General features: G+C 38.9%; 1 protein-coding gene across 1 annotated transcript; it reads left to right on the top strand.

Moving 5' to 3' along the window:
- The first annotated feature begins 3,251 nt into the window (after window positions 1–3,251).
- lrrc75bb (leucine rich repeat containing 75Bb) lies at window positions 3,252–21,534 on the top strand. The gene is given in 4 exon segments (XM_088011346.1): window positions 3,252–3,742; window positions 3,744–3,881; window positions 3,883–4,502; window positions 20,916–21,534. Coding segments are annotated over 4 exon segments (1,710 nt in total). The 5' UTR covers window positions 3,252–3,409.
- The last annotated feature ends 1,565 nt before the right edge of the window (window positions 21,535–23,099 follow it).

Raw genomic sequence — 23,099 nt, 5'->3', positions numbered from 1 at the left:
TTTTAAATACTTGTTAAGTTCTCTTGTCAATTTAGATTATTTTTGAGATGTTGGGTCTTAAGTAGATTCTGTTTAAAAAAACAAAAAAGTTAATATAATAAATTAGAATGTTGCATTCAGGTTCTAAATTAAAAGATTAAACTATATCTAAATTCTAGTGATATCCATTTTGGTTCTTTGGTGTGTGTGTTCACTTATAATTTAGGCCCTTTGGTGCTTTGGTGTCCAACTTTCTTATCCATTGTCTTTCCTGGAGCCATCTTTCTCTTTTGGACCAGTTGGGGTTGTGGTAAGTGGTCTGCCTCTTACTGATTCCACTCCATGTTGGAGGAAGTGTTTAACTAGGGTGGTCTCTGTTTTTCTGTTTCACCAACATATTGTTTCTTGCATTTGTGGCACCAGATTATGTAAATCACATTGTCCTGATCAGGGGAGATTCCAGAGGGGAGAGGCCAGCGATTGTTGGTACTGGTACTCCTAATGTATGGATATTTTTGTTTCTTTTTATTGGGTTTATTTTTGCTGGTGAATTTGGAGCGGACCAGTCCGTCTTGTAAATTTGGGGGGTTTTTTTGGGGTACTGTGATGATTTTCCAGTTTTGGCTCTGTGGTAATTCCTGTTGTAGTTGCTTGAAGTGGTCTTTTAATATTTTGTGATTTTTCATTGTGAAATTTGAGTAGGGACCTGTGAGTGCAATCATGTGTGGTTGTTTTTGTTGGTGTCCTTTCGGTGGAAAACCTCTCTTTTCACCTTTTGTAAAAGAGTTCTAGAGTACCCTCTCTTTCTGAGGGCTTGGAAGAGGGTTTTAGTGGCTTCTTCCCTGTCCGTTTCGTTGGAGCAGATTCTCTTGTACCTAATTAATTGTGATTTTAAAATTCATTGGAATGTGTGTTTAGGGTGGAAGTTATCTCTGTGTAAGAGTTGGTGTGAGTCTGTGGATTTGAAATAGTTTGCTATCCAATTTGCCCGTTTTCTGGAAATTTTCTCCTTTGAATGTTATCGTGTCCAGGAAAATTACTTGTGTGTTCATGGTGGTTTTGGTTTTGATGGAGGTGTGGTGGTTGTTCAAAATTTGTGTAAAATGATCAAATTCTTCCCGACTGTGGCCCCAAAGGCCCCATATATCGTCCAGGTACCTGTAAAAGGCTTTTGGGAGTTTTGGGCATTTTTGGAACACTTCCTTTTCCCTTTTGGCCGCGTAAATGTTAGCGTAGGCGGGCAAAAAACGTTTCCCCATCGCTGTGCCCTTGATTTGTAGGAACCAATTGTCATAGAAATAGAAGTCGTTCCTTTCGAGGTTGATTTTTAGGAGTTCCAGGATGATTTCATCAGGTCTTGAGGGGTCCGGATTTTCTCGGAGGCATTCCCTGATTGCTTCCAGTCCTTTTTCCATTCCAGTATTGGTGTAGAGGTTTTCTACGTCCATGGTGAAAAGAAGGGTTTGTTTAGTGATTGTGTGTGTGGCCATTTTTTGTAAAAAATCTCCCGTATCTTTTATGTAGCTCGGTGTTTTTGGGAGAGGGGATTCAAATAGTGGTCCAACAAGTATCCCGAACCATAAGACTCACTACAGCAGTCCGAAACAATCGGCCTCCCTTTTGGGATTTGAAATGGTTTTGCCCATTCAGCGGGTTCTTTATGAATTTTTGGGAGTAGGTAGAAATACCTGGGTCTGGGTGGGTCAGTGCCTGTTAGAAACAGTAGTTGTTTGTGGTTAATGTATTTTTGTTCTTCCAATTCTTTGAGGAGGCGACGTACCATGGTTCGTGTTTCTGGGTAGATTGGTGTTTTTAGTGGCTCGTAGTACTCTCTGTCTTTAAGTTGTCTGTTGGCCTCCCAAGCATAGTCTGCTTTGTCCATGATGACTATAGTGGAGCCCTTGTCCACTGGTTTGATAATAATAGAGTTGAAGTTTTGTAGTTCTTCCAGTGCATCTATTTCTTCCTGTGTAAGGTTGTCTTTCTGTTTCAACTGGTATTCTTTTGGTTGTCCTTTTATCTTGTTCAATGAGTTCCAAAATGAGGGCGTGGATTTTGTGTATTGGCGGTTCCCATTGGGAGGGGGGTAGGAAAGGAGAGGGCGGGTCATTTCTTTTGTCAGTCTGGAAGAAGTCAGCTAATTTTAATCTACGGTGGTAACGTTGGATTTGTATGTTAAGTTGTTCTCTTATGTTTGGTATTCTAGTTGTAGTTGGTATGAAGGTGAGGCCTTTTGTTAGAAGTTGAACGTGGTTTTTCTCCAGGTGGAATGTGGGGGAAAGATTGAGAATTCCGTCTTTTGTGTTAAGTTTATTTGTTTCCAAGTAATTGGTTTTGGTTTTTACCAGATTTGTTGTTTGGGTTTCGAGGCTAGTCTGCCCGTATGAAGCGCACATCTCGTACGAAACATACGGGCCTACCAGTTTAAAGACCTGCACCAATGTTCCCAGACGTGTTGTGCTGTGGGGGGTGTCCAATGTATTCTGTCCTCTATTGTGTGGAATTGTGTTTGTGGGATTGGTGGGATGACGTGGTGGTTTAGTTTTTGGGAAACTTCCGTGATAATCTCATTAATCTTTTTAAGGTTTTGTTTTTGTATGAAGTTGAGTCCTTCTGAATAGTTTAACAGGGGGGTGTAGATGTCTGCATATGGAAAAGTGTCTTGTGCTGTGTTTAGGAGCATAGTAAAAATTGGGAGTGTTTTGTGTGGGTCTCCTTGGTTATTGTTGTTTATTCCAAATGAGAGTAGGACCTTTTTGGTTTCATTGCATGTTTTGGTTCTTCTCAAAATTTGGTTTGAGTGTATGAATTGGGCTCCTGGACAACAGTCAATTTGGATTTTTGGATTGGTGGGTAGGGGCAATCTTTGAAGGTTCGAGTCACCCATAATTATTATGGGTTTGTTTGCATTTAAATGCCAATTCTTCATTTTGTCACCTTGGTGGTTGTGAGTAGTTGTCAAGGTTTTGGGGGCTATTATTAAAGGTTTTAGTGAGGTTTTTAGGATGTCCGAGAGGGTCAGTGGTTTGGAGGGTGTTGGTTCTTGTAAGTTATGTTTAGGGTTTGTTTTTTTTGCTGTTCTTACGTGGGTTTTTTCGCTGCAAGTGGGGTTCGGGGTCCCCTTGGGTTGAATTCTTTGTCTCTAGTTCATTTTGCGAGTTTTGTAGGTTTAAATTGGGTTCAGGGTCCCTTCGGGTTGAAAAACCTGAAAAACCATGAATTTGTTTACCCTAATTGGGAACCACCAATTCATAAAACCCACCCCCTCATTTTGGAGCTAATTGAGCAGGACAAAATTGCTACTAAAAAAATCCCAGTCGAACCCAAAAAAAACAATCGTTCACAACAGGAACTGGAAGCATTAGAGGAACTGCAGAATAATAACTCTATTGTGATAAAACCAGCTGACAAGGGCTCCACAACGGTGATTATGGACAAATCTAATTACCTATGGGAAGCTAACAGAAAACTGGGGGACGAAGAATACTACAAACCTCTGAAGAAACCGATCTACCTAGAAACCAAAACTTTAATACACGACCTCCTCAAAAAATTGAAGGAACAAAAATACATTAATCAAAAACAACGCTTATTCCTAACAGGCACAGACCCACCTAGACCGAGGTACTTTTACTCCCTACCAAAGGTTCACAAGGATCCCGCCGAATGGTCCAGACCCTTCCACATCCCAAAAGGCAGACCAATCATCTCCGACTGCAGCAGCGAATCCTACGGCTCAGCACAACTCTTAGATTTTTATTTGAACCCCCCTTTCACAGAAACATCCTAGTTATTTAAAAAACACAATCGACTTCCTGGAAAAAATGACCACACATACAATTTCTGAGAAAACCCTCCTTTTCACCATGGATGTGGAAAATCATTACACAAACATAGAAACCAAAAAAAGGACTGGAAGCTATAGAAGAATGCCTCAGAGAAAATCCAGATCCTGAAAGGCCCGACCAAATTCTTCTGGAACTCCTGAAAATCAATTTGGAAAGAAATGACTTCATGTTTAACGACCACTGGTTTCTACAAATTAAGGGCACGGCAATGGGAAAACGGTTCTCACCGGCCTACGCCAATATTTATATGGCGAAATGGGAAAGGGAGGTCTTTCAAAAATGTCCGAAACTCCCAAAGGCCTACTATAGGTATTTGGATGACATTTGGGGCCTGTGGGAACACAGCCAGGAGGATTTTGAACATTTCACAGAAATCTTGAATAATCATCACACCTCTATCAAACTTAAAACCATAACCAACCTACAACAAATTATCTTCCTGGATGTGATAACTTTCAAAGGCGAAAAATTCAGACAAACGGGAAAATTGGAGAGCAAAATATTTTTCAAACCCACAGATTCGCATCAACTTTTACACCAGAGCAGTTTCCATCCGAGGCACACATTTCAGGGCATCCTAAAATCCCAACTGATCAGATTCAAAAGGATCTGCTCGAATGATGAGGACAGAGAGGAGGCTACAAAGATCCTCTTCCAGGCCCTCAAGAAAAGAGGGTACTCTAGGACCCTTCTCTATAAAGTAAAAAGAGAAACCCTCCATGAGGAAAACACAAACCAAAATAGGAATCTGGGAACAAAACCACACATTATGGCATTGACAGGCCCCTTCTCAGATTTTACCACGAAAAATCACAGAATTTTAAAGGAACACTTCAAACAATTACAACAAAACCTACCACTGAGTCAAAACTGGAGAGTCATCGCAGCACCCCAGAAGAATCCCAATTTACAAAACCTTCTGGTCCACTCTAAATTCACCAACAAGAACTTTTTCTACAAAGGGCAACCGAAATACCCTTACATTAGAAGCAACGGCAATAATAAACATTGGACTCTCCCATCCGGAATTTCCCCTTTTCAAAAAAATGTGATCTACCTAATCTGGTGTCACAAGTGCCAAAAACAGTATATATGAGAAACGGTCAATTCATTTCACCTGCGCTTTTCTAACCACAAGTCAAACGTCAGATGTAGGAGGAAAACAGAAACAATAATAATCCAACATTTCATGCAACATGGAGTTGAATCCATGAGAGGCAGACCCTTAGTTCACAACCCCAAATGGTCAAAAAGGGAAAGATGGCTACAAGAGAGAATATGGATTAAAAGATTGGAAACAAAAACACCAAAGGGCCTGAACAAAAGATGAACTTAAAACTAAATTATTTCTTACAGATCTGAAAATCCCTCCTTCCATTTTTCCTCCCCTTGTTATTTTAGAAACAATATTTGACCTTAACCTTACCAAAAATACCCTTGACATAACCTTAACCATTCGACCTTTAACCTTACCAGAAATACTCATAACCTACACCCTAGCCATCTCCACATATATTCAACCCACCCTTCCCCTCTCCAAGTTCCCTCTCTACCTTAAATTACAGAACCCCTTATATTTAATTTGACCTTTTACCTTACCACAAATACTCTGAATCCAGCCCCAACCAACCCAACATTCCTACCCCCTCCAAAAAATTTATTTTAATCAAATTTAACCTTACCTCAACACCTACTTTGGATTTAATCCTAACCAAATTCACACTTATTCAACCCACCTCTCCTCCCCAAGAACCTCCCTCTACCTTAAAACACAGAACCCTTCTAAATAATTTTAACCTTTTACCTTACTATTAAATACAGAATCCTTAATGAAATTTGACCTCTAACCTTATCTTAAATACTTGAAATCTAACCCTAACCAAATCCATATATTTAGCCCATTTTCTTCCCCCCCCCCATCCTAAAACCTCACCTCTCCTCTGTCCTGAACCTAACCTTTTGGATCTCCCTCCTCATCCTAGTTCCTCAAACTCTTTTTCTAAACCTAACCTAACCCCTCTTCTGCCCTGAACCTAACTCCCCCCCTCCCCCACTCCTCTCTCTTCTCTCCCCTATGCCCCCTCTCTCCTCTCCCCTCTCGTCCTAAATCCTCACCAAACTCTTATTCTAACCCTAACCTCACCCAATTTCTAACCTAAAACTAACCTTGTGATTCCTCCCTCCTTTTCCTAAGAACCTACCAACTTGAATTTTTGAACACCAACATAACAATTCACCACTAGCTCAATCTGGGCCTGCTCAGAGGAAGCAACTTGCACCCACCGGAATATGCTGGCCATATTCTACGCAGCACACACAGTCCATCAAAACAATAGGTGATGTCCTTGACACACCGCTAACACCATACACCAGTCTATAGATAGTCCCTGTTGCTCACGATGGGTCTTGATCTCGAGCGAGAGTGCCTACCCTTTGAGGTACCTAAAGGGCAGAGATCCAATACTGGGGAGCCCACAACCTCAAAGAGCGAATCAACAAACAAGTTTAATTAAAATTTCAGAACTCAATCGTCAGTGGTGACTGCTGGCTCTAGCGGACGTTTCGACCGTGTAAATCACCAGACGCCCTCGCCAAGCAGTGGCCCCCCGGAGTGATCAGGTTCCGAGGTCGAGTTCTGTATCCAATCCAGAGGTGATTTTGGTGATTTGTTAAAGCTAAGGAAAAATAGGGGAGGTCCTTAACGATTAGGAATACAAGTAATATATTTTAATTATTTAAGTTATTAATTTTATGTTTGGTTTTTAATTCCAGTTGTTACTTGTGTTCTTTGCGGGTTTTGTGTGGTCTTTTTTTTATATAAAAATTTATTTTAAGAAAACGGTTTGTTCGTAATTTATTCTTTATTTTTTGTTTCATATTTGGGAAGTTTATATAAGAATTAAGTTAGTATCACTTATTCTAGTTGTAAGTTATTTTTATTAATTTCTAGATTGTGGGTTTATTTTTATTTTGTTCGTTTTATTCGTTGCGCTGCGGGGTTTTTTTTTAATTTTTTTAAATGGTCCGTTTCGTGTCTCTAATTAGGTTAAGGAAATCTTTTTAATTTATTGTTCTATTTAGGGATATTTTGGGTGATAAGAAGAGAAAAAAATGTTTTACCCGTTGACACAGTTAGGTGGACCTAGCCAGTCCAAAAGCAGAAGCAATCCACCGTTGACTCTGTGGATCGTTGTTCGGTTCTCTCGTTTTGAGCGGCTGTTTAGGATGAGAAAAGTGGGGAAAAAACAAATAAAATAATTAAAATAATTTGGTTGTGGTAGGTATCCTTAAAGTAATAGTTCTTAAAAGAACCGTTGGATTCTTATCCATGGTGATGTTCTGTCTGCTCAACGTTGAGGGCTCAACCGTTGTGAGAGTTCTCCAGGTAGAACCGGTGGTTAATATAGTTTTGGCGTCTGCTGTTGCTATGACTACGGTTACTAATGTTCCAACGTCTACTGTTGCTACTGTTGTTTTTTTGTGTGAATGATAACAGATAATCTGTTTTAGGGTGTCTTATCACTTTAATTCAAAATAAGCTGCTCTCTCCAACTCACGTGAAAATATCTGCAAACAGATGTGCAATATACAACTGTACATCTTTGAAAAGCAGAAGTAGAGCATCCAACACAACCAACAAGAATGTAGAAAGTGGTTTCTTGTTGGCAAGTCAACAGCAAAACATTTAACTTTTCCAGCACCAATTGTTCACCGGGTACAGTGGTAAAACCAGCTGATCAAATGTGCTGGAGCTCCGCTTGGTTTGCTTGCAATTGCAACTCAACAACTGGGAGGTTTTTGAAATGGCTCCTTTTCCAGACACCAAAAAACATTAACTTATTTTTTTTTTAAAGGCCTGGGAGTTTTTTTTTTTAAGCTCTTGGAGTGTTTTTAGGAGCAGTCAAGACCCAAATGCAAGTACAAAAATGTGCAAAGAGTGAAATTTGCATACTAATTTGGGAACTTGACCTCTGCTTTAAAAGATATGTTTCATTTTATTCCGTCTTTTGCTGAGGGAACATGTGCTGTCAGTTCAAGAGGCAGATCTGAGGTGCTAAAGCGGTGCACAGCCTTTAGCTGCTTCACTGATGATAGACAATGAAGGCAGCCTTAATCAACCCATCTGCTAAATGTTTCACTAAAATTTAATCCAAATCCAAATGAGTTCTGAGGCTATTTTCTTCCTTCCCAGTAAATGTGCCATTATCCTGGTGGAGCTGTAGGATACTAGATGGTGGAGGGAAACATCCCTTTTATTGGCTCAACATTTTTCATGAGAGTTACAGTATTAGTTTGACAGTCATATTGTTAGAGTAGAGGCAAATTTGGCTCCATTTCTTCCCAGAATAATTATAGGGAATTCTCATTAATGCAGTTCAAAACTGCTCAAGGCACAAGAATGACATGTAAAACAGAAACATAGAAACCGTGCTTCTCTTCCCAAAGTTGACTTTATACAGTAGAGCCATGCAGATTTTCATACGCCTGAGCCAGACTAGCATTGCTACATTATACAGATGCCTGCAGGGGAAACAGTTCAAATCGATCTGAGGAATAAACAAGTCAGGAGCAAAGCGTTGATGAAGCAGACATTGATCTGGCCATCCCACGGGTCTGTGGAACTGCAATCCGTTATGTTTTTAAGTGCTTTTATTTCATTCTCTTGAAATGAGTCAAATATTCGTCTGCATGCTCAACAGGAAATAATTTTCGACTGCTATTACAGGAAGTTCTTCCTCCTAGCTGAAATAACACTGAATGTTGTGGGATGTTGGAATGTTGCTGGACTGTAACGCAGCTCTAGCCATGTTGTGGTTTTCTACCAATTAGAACAACAATCTTTGAAAGATTTTCCATCACCGCTTTAGATGATTTACTGCCTCTTCTGAAGATCAGACAGCAACAATTTAAACTTTTGTCAGGTGAGAACCCCAATTATTTCATGGAGATAGAAGAAGAGAAGTTGAGGATAAAAGAAAGAAAGCTTTGAAAAATTCTTTCTCCGATTGTAAGAGTTTTTAAAAAAATAAAATGAAACAATTATAAAGAGATTAATTTGATTTTGTGTGTTCAGATTGACATGACTTAAGGACAACATACTGATGTTTTTCTGATTCTTATTGCCATTCCTGCTCACAATAAAAACTTTGCATTATGACTATAAATAAATCAATATTCACCAGATATTTTCCCCAGTAATCTAAAACTCTATGTAGCTTGATGTTTCATACCGTTATTTTTATTTCTCTTGAGCGACATGTCAGATTTAACCTTTTTGTCAGGAATTTTAGTGACAAGAATCAGCATGTTACAAAGAACATATAACTGTTGTTGTCAATTTTATTGCAGAGTGTTTTTACACATGCCGGTTAATTAAATAAATAAATAAATAAATAAATAACGCCAATACTTAATATTGCAATATTCAATAAACACAAACTTAAACATAGATTTAGGAGCTAGGCTTGATTTGACTAACCAGTTATAAAGCAAAGTTTACTCTTATAACACTTCACAATAAGCATCGGCATTCAAATATCACAGTGCTGCAAACAACAGCTAGCATTTGGCTAATTAGCTCTAGCAAACTCACCAAGCGCACGCTTAGAAAAGATAACAAAAAACTTATCTCCTACAGCTTTACAGCATTAATATAACTCACCACGTTGGGCAACACTCATGAACATCAGTAAAATATGATTTTATGGCAGATTCAGCTTGTTATTTTAAGCTAACGGCAACCTGAGCGCACTACTGGTGCGCCGTTAGTTTTCTTCCTCTCCACGTCAACTCACCCAGGCAAAGCAACTATAGAGCCCTCTAGTGGAATGGGAGGAGTGAATTCACAAGTTTTAACTTTATTAAATAAATAAAAATCCTTCCCTAACACTTTTTTTGCCAAAGAGATTAGAGATGTAAAAAAGAAAAATATTATTTTTAAAAAAAGATATTCCCTTCTCACATTGCTGGCCATGATTTATGTGAGCATGTACAAATAAATATCTATAATTACAATTATATTTAACAGTATTTACCATAATTAACTTCAATAAGTTGTCTTTGAAATACAATACATTTACTGAGTTATAACATTTCCCACCTATTATTATGTTAAATCCCTTGGTAGACTAACAAGTTATTACCTCCAACATGTCTCTGCGTCTCTTGATGTTTTACTCATTCATGAGAGTAAATGAAGGGGAACATGTACCAGAAGTGGGATGATGAGTTACAAGTCTTGGCTGCCGCCTGCTTTTCGCTTTCACTGAGGGGCCAAAATATTAACTGACTGTAAGATGAGTTTTCTTAAGAAAATCCATCATATTAAAGGAGACTTTACATGTTCTAAAAAATTAAAAAAGCAACATTTTCCACCCTCAGCTCTGTCTGGTTCAGTGTAGAGAAAGTGTTGGTTGCTTTCGAGCGGAAATTGATTAGCAAAATGGTGAAGCAAAGAGGCTTGAGTGTAATGATGAGCACTTATATTAGTAACATCAAGGGACACAGCTAGTCTGAGTGGAGGCTGGAAAATGAGGTTGGACAAAAAAAAAAAAATCAATGGATGTACCCTTTAACGAAGAGGAACAACAGTCGTCTGGGAACTGGAGGCATGATTGTGTTGCTCTGCTTTTACATATAAGGTGGATAGTCTCAAGTACTGAAACCCCAAGCTGAGCATGTTGATACTCTATTTAAAGTACAAAGGTGCAAAAGTTTCTCGCAGCTGAGGATGACTGAATGCATCTCTCGGTGATGTCAGACTGCGATATACATTATTAACCCAAAGGAGATTGAACACCCGTACTAGCTGCGTGCTTCAAATTAGAGGCAATCAGTCTTTGGCAGAATACTGTTGCTTTGAAATGCCGCTCTAAATTGCTTCATTAGGTGACACAATTTTAATATATTTGGCGTCTTTGCTTGAACACTAATACAGCATCAGATGTTTTATGTCCTACCTCCAGGTTTACATAACAATAAAGTGAAAAGGACCCTTGTTCAGTGCATAAAAGTTAACAACGTCCCAGAGGAAAAACAGGCTTCAAAAAGCAATTAGACAGTCTGCATGAAGCTACATTTAAACAGCCAATAGCTTGACACATGAGACTCTGCTCTTATTAGATCTCTGCATGGTTGCATCACTTTCACTTGAGGATATCAATACATGGATTTCTCCCAACTTATTTTCCTTCAAATGACTTTTGAAGGAGTCTAGTTTCGTTCGCTACTCTTGTAAGCTTGTTGTTGTAATTTTTCAAGCTTGTGACTTGCCTTCCTACCTTGCAAAAGTATTTATGTCAGATTTTATCACATTAAAACCGCAAACTTTATTCTGTTTTATTGGAATTTTATGCAATACGCTAACCGAGAGTAGCAAATAATCGTAAGGTGGGATGAAAAGAATAAATGGGTTTTAGATTTTATTGCAGATACAAATCGAAAAGTGTGACATTCATTTGTATTCATTAGTCAATGTTTGGAACCTCATTTCATTGCGATTAGAGCAGCAAGTCTTCTGGGGTTTGTCTCAACCAGCACTGAACTTCAAAAGATTGCATTTTTTTGTCCATTTTTCCTTATTGAATCGCTCATCTTAGTCAGGTAGATGGAAAGCATCTGTGAACTAAAATTTTAAGCATTTTGTCAGCTCCATCCATCCTCCCATCAACCCTAACCAGCTTCTCTGACCCTACAAAAGAAGAAAAGCCTTCTTATAGGGTGATGCTAAAAGTCTCATCTAACAGCAGAACTTGTTTTGTTGCCCACGTTCAGATTTGACAAACTTTTAATTGAACTTTTTGTTTTGTTTTTTTTGTTAAATAATAGTTTTGTTCTTTATCCCTGGCTGTCTGCTGTGTTCTGTTAAGCTGTCAACGCCAGAATTTTTTTTATTAATCTTTCGAAAACTATGACCTTTTCCTTCCAGTTAACCATTTTCCATTACTTTGTTGGTAAATCACGTAAAATCCAAGTATGATGCAACGGTTTCCACCTGAAAACGTGTGAGGACATCAAATTGGTAATGATTCTGCAAGGTACAGTCTGTACCGCTACCGAAAGAAACCAGGCAGAATAAATTCCTTTGGTGTTATTCCATGCCTATGAATTATAGCTTAGTTCATCTCTTGGCTTTAGAAATACTTGCTGTGGGTTTGGCATTGCAGGCATTTAACCAGCCTGTGGGTGGAACTGTGTCCATGAAGCCCGGTGGCAGCAGGGTTTTGAAGAAAGTCTGAAGTCTGTGCTCTGTCTCATTAAAATCTCTTTATATACTACATCCCCAGTGTGCCACCCACTCAGCTGCAGCACCAACTCCGCCTGGCTCGTGATGTCGGTCTCACCAGACAAACAAACAAACGGGTGACTTGGAAAAGCTGCAAAAGCAGGGAACCCCTTACCTTAGTAAGTCAATAGAGACAGATTTTATAATTTTCTTGCAGTAAGCAAACTGTGGCACAAAGGACTCTATTGACTGATTACGTATGCCAGGATAATGTTGAAAACTTTCCCAGAACTTTTTCCAAAGCTGACTGGTATGATTTTATAATTGAAACCCATATGTGATGTGCAAAACAGTCTAAGAAGAAATTAAGAAATGAAGAGCCAATCGTTCCTGAAAACCGGATCAGTAAGGCAGATTTGAAGAACAGTTGTTTCTGATTGCAAAACTTCTGCTTTTTGAGTGGATTTGTCATTATTGTTGACTGAGAGCTGATGGCAATGCTTTAATACTTTTCTTAGTTTTGTTGCTCCTCTCTGTGTCCAGAGCTGTGAAGATGCATTTTCCGCTTGTGTTCCCACACTTCAATATTTCAGATCATCATCCAAAATGTTAATATTAGACAATAATAACCATAGTAAAAACAGAAAGTTATTTTCAAATAATGATTCCACATATTAACAATTTTGTTTATTGTGAATTTCCGGCTGTCCTGGCTATACAGTCAATTGTCTGACAGTATTCAGTAGGTGAAAAGATCTGAAAAAGCAACATATGAATCTGGAAAGGAAGTCGTTTCTGAGTGTTTGGGTTTACCTGCTATTGTAGAAAACATGGCTGGTCCTTCCAGATGTGACCTGACAACTAAAATTACACCCTGAGCGTGTCAGTAACTCATTCTGCTGGTCAAAAAAGAATAAAAAATTACATTAAATGAACTGAAAGTCTGACTCGCCTCAGTTAAGGTCAGAGTTCAGAGTTGGCCAACACCAATACCTGTTTTCCTTTAAAGACTGACCCTCCTATAGTCTTCTAGAGACTGCAACTAAGACAAGATAATGTTTACACATTTTGTTTTAATGAACAGTCAAATTTCCATGACAGAAAAACAAGAGCCACAAGTTTCTTGATTGACACTGTATGTTTTGGATTCATTAGAAAACGAAAGCAGACGTCTGTGACATGACAAACTTTGATTTTGTAACTCAACTCCTTGAGCTCCCTGGGTGAAACAGGAGTTTACTGTAAACTTTGGATCATATTCTGAAGTCTGTGATCTTAATCAGTCGTCTGAAGAGCAGCAGGGTCCAAAGTCAGTCCTTCAGAGCCAGTTTTCTGTATGTTTCAGTTCTTATCTGGTTCAACACAACTGAATCAAATGATGGCTCATTAGCAGGCTGCTGGAGCTCATTATCATCCCAATTTAAGACCACAGCTGACATTCAGTGCTTAAGAATCGACTACAGATGAACCAGAACTGTGCATATGTTTAAAAACTGTAATTGTTTTGATTACGTAGTTTTGAATATATTGTTGCATTTCTCTCTTTTTATCATTTTATTTCATTTACAGTTTATCAGTTTATCTCAATCAACTGTTAGGGACAATAAAAAGGAGGTAGATGGACAGTTTGAATCAGCCGTGTTGGCGTCTGGAAGTGGACACACACTTTCTGTTCCTCAAGGAGAGGAGAGTGGAGTTAGTGAATCTCTAGAGGTTTGATCAGAGTTTGATTGTATAATGAACTGTTCTTTCTAGCTGAAGACTTGTTACTGACACAGGGGAAAATACTCATATCACAGATGGACACGTAAGTGCAGATGAGTGGTTTGGTTAGCCGCTCTGCAAATTAAGATGCTGCTGACGGCGAACACGCGAGAGAGTTCTTGTAGGCGGAGTGGACATGTAAGGCGCCAACCCCCCACCCTTCAGGATCATGTCCAGTTTTTTTTTCTTGCAGGGCAATTATCCTCATGCCTGGTGATTTAGAGAGATCAATTAACCCAATTGGCAAATCTTTAGACTGTGGGAGGAAGCTGGAGTACCCAGAGAGAACATCCAGACTCCATGTAGGTCATATATACCATTGGTCTACTGTATTCTGAACTCAAAACAGGACAATTAAGCAGAGAGATGTGGTGTTTTTAAAGCAAAACATTGAGATTTTTACTTTTGAAACTCTTTTATTCTACTTTTGACTTTTGTCTAATTGAGAGAAAGTAATACTGTAGAGCTGACTGGTGCGTTACTAATTTACGTGCTTCCAAGGATCAAGAACTTCGAAAGGTAAGGAAAATAACGTCGACTTTAATCCGCAGTGTATCACGGCTCATTAAATAAATTTTTTCTTACAACCTTTTCTGTGGTTCTCTAAGGGCAGGTCAGAACTAATTGAATTAAACAATTAATCAGCTTTTAATTAAATTAACTGCTGGCAGTGTTGAGTGAAAATCAGCAGAGCACAGTTTATAAGGCAACTTGATCTTTACTGTAAGACACATCAGGAGTTGCATAACGCTGTCTGGGATCCAATTTGTAATTGTGTCAAACAACTGCTGATGCGTTGCAGTAAATTATCTTGACTTTTATTCCCTATTTGACTATATAAAAGACTAACTTGTCTTTATGTGACTTAATTGGAGTAAAATCTAGTTTGACATTTACTGTCTTCATGGGTGGTATTTATATTTTGTAAAAACTTGGACTTCAATCAAGGTTCTTGAACCTACCGTGACTTACTTAGCATTAATCATCACTTTGAAAACTCTTCTACATAGAGCTATGGAAAACATTAAGAGACCACTTAAAACGATCAGTTTTACTGATTTTACTTTTTATAGGAATATATTTGAGTACAATGAACATTGTTCTTTTATTCCATGAACTTCTGAAAACATGTCTCTGAAATTCCAAGCAAAAACTTATTTGCAGAAAATGAGAAATGGTCAAAAAAAAAAAAAAATGCAGTTCTTTTTTAATAATGCATTAAAACAAATTCATATTAATTTAGAAACAACAATACTAATATTTTAAGAACTCAGAAATCAACATTTGGCAGGAGGTTTTCAATGGGGTTTATCTTTTGTGCATCTTTCACGTTTGGAAGGCTACCTGTTGACAACTTCCTAGCTTAAAATATTTAAAATATTTTATTTATTGGCCCAAAATTAATTAGCTTAATATTTTGGATAAAATGTACATCTAGTTTGGACCTACTCATAGTTTAGTAATCAACACATGGAGGTGGAATCTCAAAATGTTCAAAAAGCTTTAAAACATATATATTTTCCCCCTTTCATATAAACGGTATGCAGATTAATTTAGTGAAGTTTCTAGATACTTGATTCTCTTAGCAATTAATAGAGGTTAGAATAGACTACTGGTTATATATTTTTTTAAGGACAATAATAAATTAGGTTCAGATCACAAGTTGCAATCAAACCACACACGACAAAAAGAGGGGAAAAGACCTGAGCTGGACTGAAAACATGAGGCAGGAGAGGATGAATTACCAACTGCTTTTGGAATCAATAATCCCACGAATCACCACCACACAGCACCACAGATATTTTCCTGACGCTTAACCAAGCAGAGGGAGTGACAGATGCAAAGAGCAAAGCCTGTCGATTTGTGAGGCTCCCTATCCGAGACTCAGAGAGAATCCTCTCTGTGTGGCTGAGGAGGCAGAGGGACGAAGAAATGCAAACAGGTCTGAGAGAGAAAAGATAATGTTTTCCTCTTGTTAAAAAAAAGAAAATCTCTCCCACAGTTCTTCCTCATTTGTTTGACAGATGCTTTCCCGCTGACATGTTCCAAGTCCAAACAAAGAAGTCTAATGTGCTGCAGCAAGCGCTAACAAGAAGGTTTCTGCAGCCGTATAGCTCTCTATACATATTTAACCACACTGTTATACAGACCAGATTGTTGCAGACTGGAGTGTGGGCAGAAGCATTGAGACATGATCCAGCCTGAGAAGTTTTGTAAAAAAAAACAAAAAAAAAACATATTTCTTTGTGGGAAAGATTCATGAAACATGTGCTGTTTGCAATATTGTTTTACTCTTATTTTGGGGAAAATACATTGATTTTCTCACTTCTAGTTTCTAGTAGATGAGAAAATTGGGGGGAAAAATTTCATTTCAATGTAACAAGCTTTTTTGATTTTATTTTTAAAGAAAATTTTTGTTTTCCTAAGATACAGACATGATTTTAGTCAAATAAACCATATTTGTTGAAACAGTTTAGAGTCCATCTCATGATAAATTTTTGTCATAAATATGCATTGCAGGTATAAGCGGCACTGGAAACACAATATTCTGCCCTTGTAGATTGAATATTAATTTTAATTTGTGTGTATTGCAGCTCTAAAGAAAACATGGTCATCTAGGTCAAAATGGCATCTCACTAAATCACCTTTTTTGCTTTATCTTTCAATTTCAGGCACTTTACAAGACAAGCACATTTATGCAAAATCTAATTAGGTCCAGATTGAATCTGCATCAATCCAATTTATAACAATGCAACCCTAATATACAGTCAGATTCACGTCGATTTGCATGCAGTCCAGTTCAATAATTACAATAAATCCAGCTTGCTGTGGTCTGCAAACTGAAAACAAGTTATGTAAGGAAACCTAGGCATTTGTAGCAAGTCTTACTGGGAATTTTAGAAAATATTCACTTGCTTTTGCAGCAACAGCTACGTGGTTCATGTGAGGCTTGTTGTAATTTCACTCTGCTGGATTTTAGGGAGGGCTCAGTCGAGGAAGGAGAACTCAAAGGTCTTTGTCAACATCCCAATGCTGACCCAGAAACATTTGTTCCCAGACTCCCTGTGCAAAGCTTTGTGCTAAGATTCATGTAAGAAGGTAGTGACTCTGTTAGTTAGAACAGACCATGAATAAAATTACCGATCTCTGCTTGGTAACTTCAAGTAACAGTTCATTAGAAGAAACTCCTTTATCTTCATTTTATCACAAGTCGGTGATTTTTCCAGGAATTCCTTCTCTAAACAATGACCACTTTTTTTTCTTCAAATATTCTTTTTCTCAACAAAATATGAAACTTTCTGGCGACAGTCCTGGAGGACAGTTGTACAAGAGAAAGAAACACAAGGCATTGCTGGAAAACCAACGAAATATCTCTCTGACAGGCATACACTCAAAACGTGTGACTTGTTACAATTTCATATTTACCGTATTTTCCGCACTATAAAGCGCACCTAAAAACCTTCAATTTCCTCAAAAGCCGACAGTGCGCCTTATATATGGACCAATACTGAGCCACAACAGGTCTAGCAACTACGGTAAGCAGCCGCCGACTTCATTTTCGCCCGTAGAAGAAGAAGCGCGCGGTGCATGCTGGGATAGTTGTCAGAACGCTGGTTTGTTAATAAAGTTTGACTGAATTCCGGCCACGCCCCGGCCCAGTCGCGGGAGGTTCTTCTCGCCCACCGGAGTCGGACTGTTTTGTTGAGATTCTTTATGTCAACAAAGTGGCTTTAGACATTCATCCGGGGTGCTTCGACTAGGGTTACCAAGGGACCAGGCCCTATACATTTAAAGCCGGGAGGGGGGAAGAGAGACAGAGACTGCGGCGGCAGCGTGTCGGTTGGTCTGTGTTACCCAGAAAGCTGTTGGGCGCAATATCGCAACACCAACACCGAGTGAAACAATGACTGGGGCAGCCTACTATATATACAGTACTCAGGGACCACTTCTTTTTTATTACACATCCACATTTGTAGAGTACATAGAGTGGCAACCCTAACTGTTGCGTCTACTCTATGCGCCTTATATATGAAAAAAGTATCAAAATAGTTGTTAGCCCATACAAAACTTCAGGTAAATCAAAGACTAAATAACGTGAGGAAAGTCCGGAATCTTAGCAAATTTGTCATTACATAATAATTTGAAGAACACATTTCAGCTGCAGGTCTGAAAAATGTGAGTTTTGATCTGTTGCTCAAATTCTGCAAGTCTGGTTTGTATAATGGTTCATATTCGCTATTATATGTCTCACCTGGACACCCAAGGTGTGAGGTGGGAAAAGTCGCCTAGATAAAACTGCTGAAGATCGAGAGATGTGTCTGGAGTACGAAGGCGCATCGGATTACTGAGTTAATTGTAGTTGTGCATTTTGACAGCAAAGTAAACTGGCAGTGCGAGTCAAAAAATACGTCCTTATTGTTTTCTGTTCACCCACAGCGGCTGCGCCTGGCTGGCAGCCAGCAAAGCACGGCATCCAGCGATCCTTTTCAAACCTGTTCTGTTCAGACGCACTGATGTTTCTGATAGCACTACATCTGATAGCGTCAGATCGTCAGGGATGTTTACCTTTCCAAACGTGAGATAAGGCGAATTCGCAGGTGACAAAACAGGATTTGAGGATAAAAATAAGCCCAGCTTCATATTGCTTAATAGTTGAGAATGTTTTTTTTATTATTTTATTTTATTCTTTTTAAATAAAATGTTTGTGCTTCCTTACGGTTTTGAGTTCCAGGGAAGTGGACTGAGTGTCAGAGAGGTTGAGTTTAAACACTTTTTAATTAAAAAACTTAACTGTTGCGCAAATTTAAGTAACCAAACTAGTTGTGTAATGAAAACACAAGTAGAAAAAAGTAATATATCAACATAAAGTGAAACTTTCTGCTTATTGTGACTGATTAGTGCTGACAGCATTGAAGTGGTTTAGATTAGATTATTCTCTTCAAACATGTCGTGAACCAGTAGAACCAGTCTCAATACCAGAGGCCATCCACCAAAGCAGTAGTCTCTAAATAAATTTAAAAAAACATCCAGACTTAATCAGTAACTCTGTCCAGGAAAGACACAGATAAATACAGAGCGAGTTAACAAGGACTCCTAAAACAAATAACAGAGAGAGAAGATGAAATTAAAGGCAGCAGTAACTGCAAAAAACCCATAAATGGAGAGTAGTAAGAGAAAACAGCAGAATGAGGAGAAATGTTAAGTCCTTCAGCAGCCTAATCTCCTAACGGCTTGGGCCGTCTCTCATTATCTCAAAACAATGCCAAGGAATTAAAATTCGGAGCCTATTGGCTCTGGAAGATGAGAGAAAGGATAAAACTTGAAAAAGTTCCTGTTTGCAACTTGCTGTCAGGAGAAGGACTTGAAATAGACTCCATTTAAAGCCTGCCAGCCAAGCTGCACCACGTTGGCCAAAATAAATGTAACTGAACTGATTGAACATCCTGGCAACCTGCCCACGGCGTAAATCACCCTTCACTCAATGGCTGCTTTCACCGCCAGTCCCTCACGACCCTAAATGAGATTAAGCAGGTATAGAAAATCGATGGGTGGATAATACGTGTTTAAAACCCCATAATAGAAAATAGTTTTGTGCTGTAAAGCGGTAATCAGAGTCATTATCTTCGTCTTCCTGCTGGTCGGATGGCAGCGCTTGTTCCTGCGCAGCTAGCTGCAGCAGAGGAAGAAGAAATCCCGAGACAGGATTTTAGAAATGAACTTGACTCAGCTTAAATGTCTCATAAGCCTTTCAGTCACAGCGAGTGACCTATTTTTCAAGTACAATTAAAATTTTTACATTTTTTTTCTGATCCTGTGCAGTTAGAAAGCACCTAAAGTTGGCGTGAGATGGAACTACAACCTCCTGTCATTTACGTGGCTGCTTTCCCTCATCCTGTCTTATAGATCCTGTCTTATTATTTATTTTTTCTGTCAAGGTAGTTTTCTTTTTCTAGGAGTCTTACAGCTGGCCTAGAGGTGACACTCGAGCCAGAAAACAGCTGCTGCTTTTCCACAGACGACTTCCAGCGCAGGCGACAGAATTTGTTATGCAAGCCGCTCAGAGTCATACATTTAAATGCAAATTCTCTTCTGCACATTATTGATTGTTTAACTCTCCTCGCTGCTGCTTGCTGTTATTTATTTATTTATTTATTTATTTATTTTTGCATGCTTTGCAGATGCTCTGTACTTGTGGACTGCGTGGCACCCCATTACAGACCCTCTGAAATCAATAAACTCACTATCACTAAGTATAGATCGCTTGCCTTTGGATAAATGACTCCCAGCGCAGAAGAATCAAAGTATCTTAACTTTTTTATTTTTTTTATTTTGAACAGACAAGAAAAAGCTAAACAGAAAATAATAATAATAGTTATGCCATTTCCTGCTGCTCTCATGTATGTCAACAATCAATCATTTAAGTTTCCCCACACCAGTTCAACCCTGGAAGTATTCCCACATTAAATGGCATTTAAACATTACATTCTCATCTTTTACTGTACAATTATTTACACATTGTTAACCTCAACAATAGCAATGTTTCCCTTTGAACATCAAAAACTCCTGTTAGTTTAAAATTTCCACTTCTCTGTCACAAAAACATTTTTGGATTGTTGTGTGGAAGCTGACAGTTTCTTGCTTGAACATAAATTACATGATTTTGAATTTTGCAAGGTCCCAGAAATTCATGTAAGTAGTTTTGTTTCCATTACAAATGTTCACAAAAGTTTGTCGATATTCTGCTAACGTCCATAAGTAAGAAACAGAATCAAAGTCGCTCTTGTTCACTCGATAAGTCATTAATTAAAAAACACCCTCCTTCCACTTCCTGTCATCTTCTTCATCTTTTCCATGAGTAGTAACATCCGGTTGTTGATCGCAATTAAAAAAAAAGTATCTCCATTGCAGTTTTGAGAAATTCAGCGTAAAAAAAAAACACCACATCCTAAAGCATGAGTTTTGTCGACATTGGAAAGCAAATTTATTTTCATTACTCCAATTTGCTCAGTGGAAACTGTAATAAATACTCTTAAGCATCAGAGATCCAACAAAGCTTTAAATGTTTTTTTGTTTTTATTTATTTTTTTTCTGTCCCACAGTCTGAAGACCACCCTGAAGAAGCGTCTGTCCGGTGACGTGGTGAACCTGTCGGGAATCCCGCTGTCCGGACGCGACGTCCACCGCGTGGCCTTCTACCTGCAGACCTGCAGCGAGGCGGTGTCTGCCGTGGACCTCAGCTTCACCGAGCTGCAGGACGACAGCTTACGTCTGCTGCTGCCTTACCTCAGCTGCCTGCCCAAACTGACCACGCTGGCCGTCAACGGCAACCGCCTCACGGCCGCCATACTAAAAGACCTGACGGAGACGGTGAAGGACCCCAGGAAGTTCCCCAGTCTGGCCTGGATCGACATGGGCAACAACGTGGACGTGTTCACCGTCCCGCAGCCGCTGCTCGTGGCCCTGCGGCGCCGCTTTGGTTTGCGCAGCAGCCTGCCCACCATCTACGAGTACAGCGAGGCACAGGTGTTTGGTAGCTACAACCCGAACATGGAGACGTCTGTGGAGGAACCCAGTCTGTATGAGGAGGGGGATGTAGAGGAAGACGATAGAGTGGAGGAGGAGGAGGAAGAGGAGGAGGACAGACTGGAGCTTCGAGCCTGGGGCTTCAGAGAGGAAAACATGTCAAAGAATGTGCCGCTCCACTTCTGTGGGAGGTGATCGCCCAGGGCGGCTTTCTTTTAGACTGGCAGCCTCTTGTATCCTCAAGTCTAGCCTGCTCTGCTGGAGTGGCAGGAGATGCTGACACTGACCCACACGTTTCTGAAAATAACTTTAAAATGAGTAACCGTGTTGTGTGTCCCTGTGGACGCTCCGAACACTGCAGACAGCTCTGTGCTTTTACAGTCAGTAAGAATAAATTTGTACACTGATTTAATCTTTATTTATCCGGGGAGGTTTATCTGAATAGGCTTGTTGTTTTCCAGTGCAACATGACTGTAAGACTGGGAAATTTCCTGTAAAGACTCTCCTAGTTTTCCAAAACTGTCCACTGGAGCCGCTTGGGATTTAAGTGCCTTAAATACAGGCACATCAGGAGGAGCTGCTGAAGAAGACAGGATCATTACATGGCTTTTTACTTTATGTAGGGCTAGAGCTGCTGGAATCAAGGATAAATATAAACCTGATGCTGTAAATATATTACAACAACTTTCCAATTAAAATTATTTATTTATTTCCCCTGTCGAAGAAAACGCAGAAAGAGGGTGAAGGTTGCTTAGAAATCTATAGTAATTTTAATGCCTCAATGCATTTTCATCTGCAGATAACAAAACTGTAAAAAGAGTAGAATAGAATAGAATAGAATATGTAGACTTTTGAAATGAAATTGGGGAAGACAATATAAGAAATAAGAATAAAGAGAAAGAAAGGCTGAAGAAATAAATACATTTAAACATGGATTTTCTTCAAAATAAATACTTAAAAATTACCAAAAGAATTCATAAGACAAAAAAAAAAAACAGAAGTAAATGAAATGCATATAAAAAATAAGTTGATAAACTATGTATGGATATGTAAAACTGCTACCACATTTAACTAGCCATTTATATATTTTTGCCTTACCCTCAAAGTCAGCTTCATTGTCAGTTTCCTGCATTTGCCAGACTTGAGGATTCGATCCCGATAATCACACAGTGCGACACACGATAAGCAACATCTAAAGCAAAGCACCATAACAACAAACGGCAACATTAAAGCAGCTGAAATCTATTCAGTGAGTTTCCAAAAATTGTCTACAATGCATCAGTTGTTTGTTAAAAACAAAAAAAATCCAAACACAAACTGAATATTTAACTTCTCGCAATGTCATGAAACTTTCTGCTGAGCTTCCTGGAGATTCTTCTGATTCAACTTGACTTCATTCCAGATAGTAACAAATTAACACAAAGCAAATCTTCTGAAACGAGATCACACACTGATGGTGTTTGGCAGAGACTTTTTGCCATTGAATGGAGCGAACTGTCGATCTGTGACTTCTCTCCTGGCACAGGGCAGAGGAAGGACACCGGAACATTTTTGTGTTATTTGAGGTAGCGAGAAGCAGAGCAAAACTTTTTTTTTCCATTTTGCACAATGCTGTGATCTCTGTTAATCAGATCAGGAGAGGCTTGCAAAAGAAACAACAGCGTCAACAAATATCATGCTTTAGTGGTTGTAGGGCCATTTTTATAAAAAAAAATTAATGGCCGCAAGTCCTAAAACTGTATTTGGCAAAAAATATGCAG

This window comes from Poecilia mexicana, unplaced genomic scaffold, assembly GCF_051168715.1.
Source record: "Poecilia mexicana isolate PSO_F unplaced genomic scaffold, ASM5116871v1 scaffold_12, whole genome shotgun sequence".
Taxonomy (NCBI): Eukaryota; Metazoa; Chordata; class Actinopteri; order Cyprinodontiformes; family Poeciliidae; genus Poecilia; species Poecilia mexicana.
Note: the sequence above shows the minus strand (reverse complement) of the source record. Positions and strands in the feature narration are given on the sequence as shown.